Below are 13436 nucleotides of genomic sequence, written 5' to 3'. Positions count from 1 at the left end.
TTCTTTTCATTAGAAGCAAGTGAGCATCTAAACACATGCAGGTTTGATGTTGACAGTACGAGTGCGTTTCGAGGAAGGTGGAAAAATCACCAGGGGTGGCTGTGCTTTTCTTCCCTCTGCCCCGGTTCTTAGGGGCAGGACCCAGGGGGCTTTTGGGCTCTTTATTCTCAGAAGTATCCTTGCTGCATTTCCTGTTCCGCCGTTTGGTGCACACCACCAGGAGGGCGGGGGACGGCTCCGCACCTGTGCACAAACCCGCACTTCACTCCACAGCACCAAAATATGGCAACATCAACACACAAACACTCCGTTTCCTTTCGGTTCCAAAAGGCATAGCAGCTTTGCATTTTACTTGTTCCGTTTTCGTTTACTTGTCAGAGCATGTGTTTGTTTTTTCCTCCGGACTCTTAATATTTAATGAACGCTCTTAAAGGGCTACGCATGAGCATAAACATGACAAGTTGATCAACTAGCCCCAGCAGGCGACCTAAGGGAAAAAACACACACTCCTTCACCAAATCCATCATCGCACCTCAAGAGTGAAAGCAAACAAATCAATCAGCAGCTGCCTGGACTTCTTCTCAACCGGCGTGTTCAGGCGTGGGCCAGAAGAGGCGGAGCAAGAGACTCACACTGAATCTTGTAGTCTGGTGGGAGGAGCCTAATATGCGAAAGCGGGATCCGTCCCGTGTCTCCATCGTCGAACTCCACAGTGATCAAGTCGTCCACCTCATCAGTGTCGGGGCTCCCTGTAACCGTGGAACAGGGATTCAGACTGAGGCACAGGGACTCATATCACCTGGATTTACAGAGCAGGGTGGCTCCCCCACCTGGGCACCACACGCAAAAAGTCGTCGAGCAGGACGAGAAAAAGCAAAACAACCCAGCCGATTTCTCTGGCGCATCTCGGGGCCACCGCGGTACACACAAGGCCCCTGTTCTCTGCGCTGACAGTGGCCACGGCCCCTTTAAGAGTTTTTTTGACAAGCCTCCAGCTCGCTCCTGCCTTACTGGGAGGCAAAATAAATAACAGTCGGAGCAGAGGGCTGCATTAAACTAACCACACCACCCCTCACTTCCTCCGCCCGCACCACCCAGGCCCCAGCACCGCCCAGCCTCCGCCAGCAGGCCTGCTGCCCTTGGCCAATCAAAGAAAATTTAACAAAACCCTGCCCTGAAAAGGTTACCTGTAAAAATGATTATTTATTATTGATTTTTATTAATTGTATTTATTTATTTGGCATCTGACAAAGGCTGACTGAGGCAGACTGAGTGTCTGCACGACGAGGTGGTGGACACAGTGTTACTGTAGTGGGGGTCATACCTCTGACGACAGTACCAGGGTAGAGGCAGCGGTACTGTTGGCTCCAATAAGCTGCAATCCTCGTGCCCTGGGGCAGATACCGTAGAGAGGGGGGCTTCACGTCGATGATCTGCAGGACAGGGTCAACAAGAAACATTCAGCGAACGCTCACCTCGTGTGTTAACCTGCTTCTGTCAGTTAATCTAACTGCCGTCTGTTCTAATTCTCAGCCAAATTACATATACATCACTTTCTGGCAACACGACATTCCTCCTTTGTATATAATCCATCTGAGAGTGTGGCATGGCCAAGGATGATTCTGGCTGTGTTTCTGTGTCCTGCGGCTCTTTGGAAAGGGGGGGGGGTGTGTGTGTGTGTGTGTGTGTGTGTGTGTGTGTGCAGGAGCAGAGAGCCTTTCTGCCTAAACCAGCAGTCAGAATTAGGGGGATGAAACATGCCCTTAGAGTAGCAGGAGAGCAAGGAGCTACAGAAGCCCTGTGTTGGAGCGTGTTAGCGGGGGACGGGAGTCCCGCCCCGGCCATGCCACCGTGCGCTGGCGTGCGTGCGAGCGTCTCATTAGCTGAGGAGGCCGTGCGCTACTGACCGCTTCCTGCAGAAGCTGCTCCAGGCAGTAGATATGAGGACGGTTCCCCCGCTCACCCTCAACCACCACGCTGTATCTGCAAGACAGGATGCGCTGTCATTAGCACCTCAGCCGAGCCACTCGGCTCGACAGGCGAGAATCAGACGAGTGACCTGCTCCGATGACACGGTACACACTAAACAAAGACCCCTACAGGGCATTCGGCTGTAAGTACTGTACACATCAGGAAAGTTTAGAAACTCATGTGTAAGCGCCACACACACACACACACACACACACACACACAAACGCAGGCACAAGCACATTGTAAAAATAGCGCAAATAAGAACGGCCACATATCCCGATGGACTGCAAAATATTAACGCCACAGTATACAAGAACAAAAATAAAACCAAATGACACAACCAGGCCGCATGTGTAGGTTGCTAGAGTGGGGGTTATGCCCAAGAGTGCTGTGCAGGACACCAGGGGCGGCCCGGATGGCCCGGGCTGCAGCTCTGCTCGGGTGGGACTCGGTTACAGGACCCTTCCCCTCCTACGTCCTGCTGCCCTGAACATACAGCGATGCTTTTAAGAACCGTTGCCTGCCATGTTCATCCTGTCCATGGTGGAGGGATTTTGACCCTTGATTTGATCTACAAACACTGCCAGACTGAGCCACTGTGTGGGAATGTGATGGGTCTAAAGTTCAGCTTTGGTTTATATAAAATAAACACGAGAGAGAACGAGAGAGAGTTTCCAGAGAAACAGGACGTTTTGGACAGAGGTCCTTCATCAGCTGTACAAGCAAAGTGCTCTCATGTACAGGTACAGTGTAGCCTGCTGTATTTGTATAGCGCATTTAAAAACAACCATGGCTGACCAAAGTACTTTACATTCACTTACATAAATACATACTGAAACGCATGAGCATAAGGTCAACATTCAATTTAAAGGGAAATAAATGTTTAAAGTAAAACAGCAAAAGCCAACATGCCCAGCTTGTCTAGGTGTGAAAAGGTGTGTTTTTAACCGATTTCCCAGTGAGATGATCTAATGGGCAGAGGTTCCTCATTCCAAAGTGGCACAGCAACCAGGGAGGAGACAGAGTCTTCCTCCACCATCAGGCAGGATGGAGGAGCTGACGGGGGCACCAGCTCTGAAGCCGTAGGAGACCAGACTGTGGCGTCTGGTCACCATGAACAAAATGAACGCATGATATCTGTTTAGAGGTCTTTAGAGGAGACCAAGAACTAATTTAGCTATTTAGCTGGAAGAAGCGTGATTTCACAATGGTACCAATTTGCCCATCAAATTCCAGTGAACTGTGCAAAATAAAGCACCGACTTGAGAGATGCGAGATGTGAGAACGGTGCTAGCCTGTTTCTGTGGCAGGTGATTGAAATAAGATCTCCATTTTGTCGTCATGAAGCACGCACATGCACACCTCCACCATGTTTTTAGTAGTTCTCAGTATTATGTATATAACAATGGAATATTTCTGGATCGTGCATATGCTTGAATGTACGAGTCTTTGAGGTGCAAGCCAACAGTCTGTAGAGAAAGCGGTGAAAATGTGTCCTCTAAGCCAGTTTGGGGGGGGGGGGGGGGGGCATTGTAACCTCTGCTGCTAACTCCCTACCTCCCCACAATGCTCAGACGTTTGACCTCTTCTCATCTGAATGCATGAGGGTAGTCACAGCTGCAGGACGGATGTGTCAGGCACGTCTGTGAGTGAGTGGCAGTCCCATTACTGAGACACAGGCCAGCGAGGTGATCTGGGGCTCCCTCCTCCCCAAACACACACACACACACACACACACACACACACACACACACACACACACACCAGACTCTCCTGAGACTCGGCCTGTACTCTGTGCATGTGTGTTGGGGGCAGGGGGGTTGCTGCTAGGAAGAGTGGATTGCTTGTGTCCTGAGGCCTTGGTTAAATTTACCCCAGCTGCTCCCTGGAGGGAGACCATGTGAAGACATTCGGGATACTAGCAGGTCAAGCACGGACTCCCCGGCGCTGTACACAAGGACGACTGGGAGAGGTTAAAGGACGGTGGGCAATTATACTAGCAGGTCAAGCACGGACTCCCCGGCGCTGTACACAAGGACGACTGGGAGAGGTTAAAGGACGGTGGGCAATTGGGCTTCACAATTCAAACAATCATAGATGTGAAAAGAAAAAATTATTAAGGGGGTATGATGGTAAGAAAGCATTAAATTATTTAACTACATAAAATATTTTAGTGCATATATTTGTTTACCTTCAAAACAAAAAATGTACCTATTTATACATTTTGCATTAATCTGATTAGACAAACATCTAATTTTAATGTGAACAAGTTGATCAGTATTGGAGAAAAACTAGAAGCTACATGTTTGGCTCGAAAATGCTATTTGCAGTTAAAAATTTTCCAAAAATCTAAAAATCCTTGATGACTGAAACCTGGAAACTGGAACTAATTTTCTTCAAAAGGCGATAATTTCTGTTTCATTCATTGACCCAGAGCTTGAAGCCTTGGCACATAAATAAACAATGAGAAGCCACTGGAGGATGGTGAGAACGCTTCAAACTATTTTCCTATTACCCATAAATAATGAGGCAGAGCCATTAGCTCCAGTCTTCACTGCCTTTAACAGCACGACCTGGTGAAAGCACAGCCCTTTCCTCCAGAGTCCTAAATCAACATCTACCACAAAGAGAAAATTCTGCTTTCCCCTCATTCATAATTGTGAACGTCCTTGGAAGAGACACAACAGTCAGGTCTTCTTCTGAATTGCAAAATTACACTCGGCCCCCTTTTACTGACAATTTTGCACTCTTGGAAAGCAGGAGAATGTGTTATGCTCAAATGCAATATTGGTACTGTTTAAAGCATTTTGAGAACAACCCTATAATACACAAAAAGCACACTAACACAGTCCCCCCCACCCCCACAAGAGGAGATTTCTTAACCCATCACCCCAGTGGACAGTGTTTTAAACCCAGTGGGAAACTGAAATGGATCACCCCCCTTGCTTAAATAGAGTGCAGGAATATTAATCACAGGAACTAACATTTCACCAAGATCTGGTAAACACACACACCCCTATTGGTAATAACATTTGTTTAACATTTGGATACTGCAGCAAGTCCATCCCCAGCAGCTCAACACAGGTAAAAAGCGTGTGTGTGTGTCTGTGTGTGCATATGGGTCCATTTATACACACCTTAACACAGGCTAAGGGTGACGAAGAACGACACGACAGACCAAAGTGCTGCCGTCTGTCGCCATCCGACGGGTCACGAACGGAGGATCTGGATGCGATCGAGGTGTCGTAGAGCACTCGCGGCTAGAGCGCATGGAGGGGGGGGGGGGGGGGGGGGTTTATTCCCGGGAGCAACACCTCCATCTCTCTCGCCTGTGCTACACCAGGATATTAATTCTCCACACAACCAGTTCTCACTGTAGTACTAACCATGCTCCCAGGCTGGCGAATCAAACCCAGACTCTCACAAAGGCACCTTCCCCAGAAGGGAGGGCCCAGACTCTCACAAAGGCACCTTCCCCAGAAGGGAGGGGGTATTTTTAGCACAGTGCATGCACACACACATACAGAGAGAGAAACATGACTGACACCTCATTTATCTTAAACACCCAATGACTCAAATGAGAAATCAAATGTTTTAAACCACTCGGTCATATGCCATTCATTACACTGCAGAAACATATAGACCTAGGTGTACTTCCATGTAAGAATGTCACCTGACTCGGTACTGAGAGAATGATGTGGATGGAGTTGCAGACCACTCCACCATCACAGTATAGGAGCTGTAACATTCTAACTTGGACTCAGTTAGTTGACATCAAACCAATAAATAAATAAATGGGGAAATTCAGAATTGCCACAAGCTCATTTTGACTAAATATATATTTTTTTAGTTTGAACATTGTGACCTAAATGTTTATTGACTTAATTCACAAAATGGCTCCATCAATCACAGGACTGCCAGATTTCATCAGGCTGCCAGTACCATGATCAAACAGAGCAATCTATTGCATATCTAAACGCTCCACACACACTTGTCCTGTTTAAAAGGGTTATGAATTGGGCACAGTTTATGCCTTCTTGATTAACAGACGTGTTTTAGCACGCCTACAAAATATAATGCCATACAAAGTCTTTTTTTTTGGTGATCGCCTGGTTGTTCTTACATGGTTGACGAGTTCTTTACAGCAGAGAGCGTAGTGGGACAGAGAGAACAGACCTTATGACCTAAGCCTCAAAATAATGTGAATGCACTTCCCCTATTCAAGCACATTAAACCTGCACACTGGACAAACACATGCAGACTTATTTTAAAAGTGAGCAGGAAATGTGACCGCACCATCCAAAAGTTTCAGCACTCCGTTCAAGTCAGCATCATCAAGCTAGAGTACGACAATGAGAAACTCGGACCAACATCTAAACTAGTCCGACAGCAGCACTAGCACCTCAGAGGAGCCGCAGGAACCCAGCACCCTAATGAACGCACAATGGGAGAGTGTGATGTGTCATGGAGCAGGAGCTCAGGCCCCATTAAAGCTCTCACCAGCAGATGCTTCAATAATCACACTCCATTTTAGTCTCCAAATGTTATCAGACAACATGGAAGCACCTTGGAACAGTCGGTTGCTCTGCAAGAGGCCGCGTCTCGCTTAGCCATGTAGATCAGACACCATTAGAGTCACACACACACACACACACACACACACACACACACACACACACACACACACGTTCAAGAAATGAACACATTCCTCATCGCACTCCTCCGCCCATGTGATAGCGCCTACAAATGGACCCCCCGATATCATTATTCATGACCCCAATGCATAGTACAGGACTCGTGTGAATGGTACTCAAACCATTGAACGTTCAAATAATGAATGTTATTCTCTCTTCATCCCAACTCCTCTTCCTCATTTTATGAGGTGTGTGTGTGTGGGCGGGGGTCCTTACATGTCCGGTGAGTGGACAGTGTTGACGTGGCCAGCGTAGAGCAGCTTGTCGTCCATGGGGATGAGCACGCGGAGTCCGTCCTGCAGTTCGTCCTTGTCTAGCGCGCAGTTTCGCGGAGCTGCATGAACACAGAGACGTAGAGGGGAGTGAGCTGGGACACGTCCACACCGTCCCGATGACGGGCCGCTCCCGGCAGCGCCATCCCAGCGGAGGGCTGTCCGTCTCCAGGTGCAACACCACTCATCCACACACATTACCATACCAACGCAATCAAGGCAAATCAACTGTCAGACTTAATGCTGGATTAAGGCGAGTGAGGGCGTGAAATGACATCCGCCTGCCGCCACTGGGAGCCGTTCGCTTCTTAACGACTGGCGTGGGCAGGAAAGGGAGGGGTTGATTTAGTCATAAAATGGCAATTAAAAAACAGGAGAGGACTGATGAGAAGACCTCACCAGCTTTGCTGACAGAATGTGTGTGTGTGAACAAGGCCAGGAGTGTGTGTGTGGCGCGCGTGCGTGTGTGTGTGTGTGTGTGTTCACCAGGCGTGCAGGGTCTCTCAGGCTGAGCGCTGGGAGGGGGGTTCTCATCTTCGGAGAAGCTGCTGTCTTGGTTGGGCTCGAAGTCTTCATCCGCTGCCATGCTCTCCATCAGCTTGCTGACAGCACCACCCTTCCCTCGAGCCTGCTGCAAGAGACGAGCACACGGCCCATGAGGCATCGCGCACCTCCACGCCGCCCAAAACGCCCGTTCCGCCGCCGGGAGCCGCGCCATTGGCCACCGAGAGTTTGTTCGGTAGAACCCATTTAGATGAGTGACTGGTTCAACATGCCAGATGCAGAATCTTCCATTTCAAAATGCCAACGCGTGCGGGGGAGGAAGGCGCCTCTGCTCATCGTCTTACAACATGTGAGCGGCGTGTAAAGCCCTGAAGAGTGGCTGCATTAGAACAACACAGCACAGATTCCTCACGTGCAGGAAAGTAAATAAATGACTGCAGAAACAGGTAAACAAGGAACTCTGGCGGGAGAACTCTGACTCTCCGCTCCCACTCCAATTAGACTGGCTGCACTCTCCTAGAGCTCGTGCAGTGGGGTTTCGGAGGAGGCCCGCACAGCACGGGACCCGGGGTCCCGCTCACCAGGACCGGCTCATTCAAATGCACGGCTTTACCCAGCGGGCCACGGGAAGGCCTTCAGCCTGCCGGGTGAAATTATTCTAATCCCCTTCACTTCGCTCCTCGTGGGACCAAGTCGCACTCAGCAGCCGCTCGCCACCCGCCCCCCAGAGAGCCACACCAAACGGCCACTCCTCACGCCTCCCCATCGTTCAAATATTTATCATCTGGCCTCTTGTCTTTGCCCTGTAAAAAATTATCACTAATGCTGCATGAATCATATATTTTATGAGCTAATGCATCAAGGCCAGTTGCATTATGAGATTTCAGAATTTAATGTTGCGGTGAGTGGGGTGTGAGTCCAGCACGAGGAGGAAAAGCAGGGAGCCCATCATCGTTAGCATGTTATTAGCGGTGTGGACAGTAGAAGGAAGAGCGTACCTCTCTGGCTTTGGGCTTGACCTTGCTCTTGCGATCTGGGCTGCCAGGGGGCGCTGTGCTGCTCTCCGAGGGAGCGCTGGAGAGTTGAGGTGGGGGCAGACGGAGGGGGCTCTCCTTCAACCGCCTCTTCTGCAACCACGACACCCGAGAGACAGACCATGAGCGGGCACAGGCACGCAGGCAAACGTGGACGCACAAACACACGCTCGGGTTGTACACAAACACACGTTCACACAGCTAATGGCCTCGTAGAAAGGTACGACAAGACACAGGCAGAGTTATCTCCTCCCATTACAAAGCATCTGATGGGAAATAAACATTAACGGGCCACCCTGTTCACAGCTCTATAAACAGGCTGAGGGGGGGGGGTAGGCGACTACTGGTAATTGCAGCCTGGTGAACATTCGTTCCCAACGACACATTTAAAGCAGGTTGTGGAAACCTGATGCCATGCAGCACTCCTGATTTGCACCTTCACCAGACCCCCCCCCCCCCCCCAAACATCACACACCCCTTCACCAGACCCCCCCAAACATCACACACCCCTTAACCAGACCCCCCCCAAACATCACATACCCCTTAACCAGACCCCCCCCCAAACATCACATACCCCTTAACCAGACCCCCCCAAACATCACACGCCCCTTAATCAGACCCCCCCCAAACATCACCCGCCCCCCCCAAACATCACACACCCCTTCACCAGACCCCCCCAAACATCACACACCCCTTCACCAGACCCCCCCAAACATCACACACCCCTTCACCAGACCCCCCCCAAACATCACACACCCCTTCACCAGACCCCCCCAAACATCACACACCCCTTCACCAGACCCCCCCCAAACATCACACACCCCTTCACCAGACCCCCCCCAAACATCACACACCCCTTCACCAGACCCCCCCCAAACATCACACACCCCTTAATCAGACCCCCCCAAACATCACACACCCCTTAACCAGACCCCCCCAAACATCACACACCCCTTAACCAGACCCCCCCCAAACACCACACACCCCTTAACCAGACCCCCCCCAAACACCACACACCCCTTAACCAGACCCCCCCCAAACACCACACACCCCTTAACCAGACCCCCCCCAAACACCACACACCCCTTAACCAGACCCCCCCCAAACACCACACACCCCTTAACCAGACCCCCCCCAAACACCACACACCCCTTAACCAGACCCCCCCCAAACACCACACACCCCTTAACCAGACCCCCCCCAAACACCACACACCCCTTAACCAGACCCCCCCCAAACACCACACACCCCTTAACCAGACCCCCCCCAAACACCACACACCCCTTAACCAGACCCCCCCCCCCAAACACCACACACCCCTTAACCAGACCCCCCCCAAACACCACACACCCCTTAACCAGACCCCCCCCCAAACACCACACACCCCTTAACCAGACCCCCCCCAAACACCACACACCCCTTAACCAGACCCCCCCAAACATCACCCCCCCCCCAAACATCACACACCCCTTAACCAGACTCTCCCTCCAACATCACACACCCCTTAACCAGACCCCCCCCCAAACACCACACACCCCTTAACCAGACCCCCCCCAAACACCACACACCCCTTAACCAGACCCCCCCCCAAACACCACACACCCCTTAACCAGACCCCCCCCAAACACCACACACCCCTTAACCAGACCCCCCCAAACACCACACACCCCTTAACCAGACCCCCCCCAAACACCACACACCCCTTAACCAGACCCCCCCCCAAACACCACACACCCCTTAACCAGACCCCCCCCAAACACCACACACCCCTTAACCAGACCCCCCCAAACATCACCCCCCCCCCCCAAACACCACACACCCCTTCACCAGACTCTCCCTCCAACATCACACACCTTCACAAGGGCTTTGGCCTCCCTGACGCTGGGCAGCCCCTTGGATCCCTGTGGAGGGGTCTTGGCGCGGCGTGGTGTTTTGGGCATGGTAGGCTTGGAGGGGGAGAGGGGCGTGGCCTTGGAGGGTGAGAGGGGCGTGGCCTTGGAGGGTGAGAGGGGCGTGGCCTGCGCAGCGTCGTGGAGGAAGATGCGCTCACTCCTGCGGCGGGTCCAGCGCTCCTCATCGCTGCCGTCAGGCGGGAAGTCCAGGCCGGCCTCCGCTTGGGGCTTGGGCGGCTTGGGCTTACGGCCGCGCTTGCTGGGGCCGGTGTCTTCTCGCTGCACGCTGGCCGGGGGCAGCAGGGGGAGCTCTGGAGCTGAACGCTTGCCGTGCAGGAGTGACGGGAACTTGCGGATCTTGACGTCGCTCTCAGAGTCGGAGAACTCAAACTCCACGCCTTTAGACGAGAGGACACAAGTCAGCACTAGCAACATTCCCAACTCAAAAACAATCACACACACATACCGTGCACTAATGTGATGTGATTCAACCAAAATGTACTCTGGGAGACCTCTGGGGCATGCAGACACTGGAAGGATGTAGGTTAGGGAGATCATGTTATTTGGCTGCCAAGATGGGGAGTGGAGGCGGGGTTAATGAGAGGGGAGGAGCTCTTTGCTGTAAGGCCTTCAATAGACACCAGTGTCTCCCAGCATCACAACTCCCAGTAACATTTCATCATCACAGAAGTGTCAGGGTTAGTGTGTTGGTGAGCACAGGGAAGAAACGGCACACACACACACAGAAAAGATAATGGCTCTCCGGTCTGCAGGTGGGACAAAACTGATGTGTCCACATTCAATAACACCCCTACTGAGTGAGTGCTTCAAGCACAATGTGCTTCACTCACACACACACACACACACACACACACACACACACACACACACACACACACACACACACACACACACAGCATCACTTTGTTACTGGGGTATTACTGTCCCACGGGGTGGATCTCCTGTTCAGGAGGAGATCACGTGTATGGAACAGGAGTTGAATGTGGGAGGCACGTGTACACAGCGGCGCACGCGGGGAGATCTCACCCAGGAGATTCCGCCTCTCCTCCTTCTTCCTGGCCTTCTGCTTGGCCTCCAGCTGCACCAGGGAGAGAGGGGTGGCGGTGACCGGGCTGGGGATGGCGCTGGCTGCAAAGCGAGCCAGGAGACCAAGGCCGCTCTCCTCCAGCGAGGAGGAGCACAGGCCGTCGCTTTCGTCCAGCTCTGGCAGCTCCTCCTCATCATCATCATCCTCCTCCTCCTCCTCCTCCTCCTCATAATCGTCCCTCTCGGAGATGTACTCTGCGACGAAAGGAGAAACGTTTAAAGCAGTCTGTCAAAACATTCAAAGCCTCCTCACATGGACTGAAGTGAACTTTTAGAGCGCGTCAAGACCGACTCAGACCGACAATTCACAAGATCTTGGGAAGTTGGGCGGTTCGAAAAAGGTGAATGGGGCCATTTGCAAAATGTGGCACGACAAAAGGTGTTTTCACAGCGCTCTCAAAATGGCTGCATCTTGCACGGGCCACAAAGCCATCTGGAAGATGTGCGTGCTGGTGAATACCGAATCACCGTCATTCATCCATCACTCCGTCTGTGCCTCAGAGCACTTCCTGTGACTTAACACTACAGTTAACGCGTTCCTCATTAGCCACTGTAATCTAGCACCACCGCGTCCAACACGGGCACTCCTGTGCAAACACACGCCCGCCCACCGCTACACGAGATTCCTCGCCGGGGAACAAAGCCAGGCTTCATGCGCAAGCGATCCAGCAGACTGGGTGGGCCACGGCTCTCAGACGGAGGCGTCCAGGGGGGGTTTAGAGCGGCATGGCTGCCGGCTTCCTCCCAAACGAGGGGAACCGAGAAGTGTGTGTGTGTGTGTGTGGGGCAGGAAATAAGCAGCCTTGACCATTCTGCTGAATGGGTTCCACTGCTGGAACACGAGAGGGAAGACGGCAGGCGTGCTGCAGGAAACCGCACACGGCTCGCAGGCAGAAGCCCTGACTAAGAGAGTCATCAATTATTAACGGCCCGCTCGCCACAGCGCTTGTCTAAGCTGATCAGGGGAGGGAGAATTCTCAAGGACTAACTGTAAGACAGTAGGAACGCGCTTCAGCCAACACCACCCTTCTGACTTCCAGGGGAGGGTGACGGACAGATTCGAAGACAGAGGTAGACACGAGATGCACAGATTATTCTGGAGTGGTTAGGTTTGCTGACGGCAGGAGTCGGTTAACATACATGTGGAAAACGTATGGCGTTCGGGAAGACAAGGACCTTTAGAATGCGTACACACAATTAAGGGGTTAAAAAGACACGTTTGAGAATGGCGTGAAGATCTGAGGTATGTAGCACACATAGCGTCAGCAAGCACAGGTTGCACAGAGGTATTAGCAAGATGGCACCCAAAGCAGGTTCTTTGAGGACAGACCCTCCATGACTCCTGGGGCCGTGTGACTGCTCTCGTGCACTGAGGGACGGAGGAGTGTGAAGCCTCCAAAGCCATGGTTAGACCCTCGCCTCACTCCTTCCCCCACCCAACCACAACTCCCTCACCTCCCCTCCTACTCCACCATATCTCCTCATCTGCATCACAAACATAAGGAAGCTGAGAACTCAAAGTGGAGAAATTGAACAGACTCCACAGAGCCAAGGTCAACCATGAAGAGACTGGAAGAACGTGGCTCCTGTGACCTCACCTCCACACACAGCACCGCTAACGTGCAGCTCAGATTTATGCTACTCGCTATGGAGAGAGAGTTATGGTACGTTATAACCAAGTCTGAACATCAGCCAAGACCTTATGGTGCATGTTCTCCTCCCAGTATCTGCTGGCTTCCATTATTCTAATTTTGCAGGCTGCGTGATGAATTAAAACAAACAACTTCTACATGTTCAGATGAAGAAACTGGAATTAATCAAGCAGCTGCAAACCCAACGACTTACAGGAAGCCCAGCTGGTGAGGAAACCACAAACCCATTATTAAACTGGAAATCGCTTGAAACTCACAAAATCAAGATTTATCCTAAACCAACTCGAGGCGTAACCATGGCTTCTGGGCA

The 13436-nt window shown here is 51.7% G+C and overlaps 1 protein-coding gene across 2 annotated transcripts in view; it reads right to left on the bottom strand.

Annotated features, from left to right (window-relative positions):
- The window catches only part of tnrc18 (trinucleotide repeat containing 18), a 53371-nt gene that overhangs the window by 6999 nt on the left and 32936 nt on the right, over nt 1-13436 (bottom strand). For both annotated transcript variants that reach the window (XM_077009174.1, XM_077009175.1), the window contains exons 18-26: nt 11415-11669; nt 10329-10765; nt 8440-8568; nt 7424-7568; nt 6882-6999; nt 1908-1983; nt 1325-1433; nt 633-749; nt 91-243 (exon numbers count right to left, since the gene is read on the bottom strand). In XM_077009174.1, coding sequence (XP_076865289.1) covers nt 91-243; nt 633-749; nt 1325-1433; nt 1908-1983; nt 6882-6999; nt 7424-7568; nt 8440-8568; nt 10329-10765; nt 11415-11669 — 1539 coding nt within the window. The remainder of the gene's footprint in view (nt 1-90; nt 244-632; nt 750-1324; nt 1434-1907; nt 1984-6881; nt 7000-7423; nt 7569-8439; nt 8569-10328; nt 10766-11414; nt 11670-13436) is intronic.

The sequence above is a fragment of the Brachyhypopomus gauderio genome, chromosome 6 (genome assembly GCF_052324685.1).
Source record: "Brachyhypopomus gauderio isolate BG-103 chromosome 6, BGAUD_0.2, whole genome shotgun sequence".
In the NCBI taxonomy this organism is placed as follows: Eukaryota; Metazoa; Chordata; class Actinopteri; order Gymnotiformes; family Hypopomidae; genus Brachyhypopomus; species Brachyhypopomus gauderio.
Note: the sequence above shows the minus strand (reverse complement) of the source record. Positions and strands in the feature narration are given on the sequence as shown.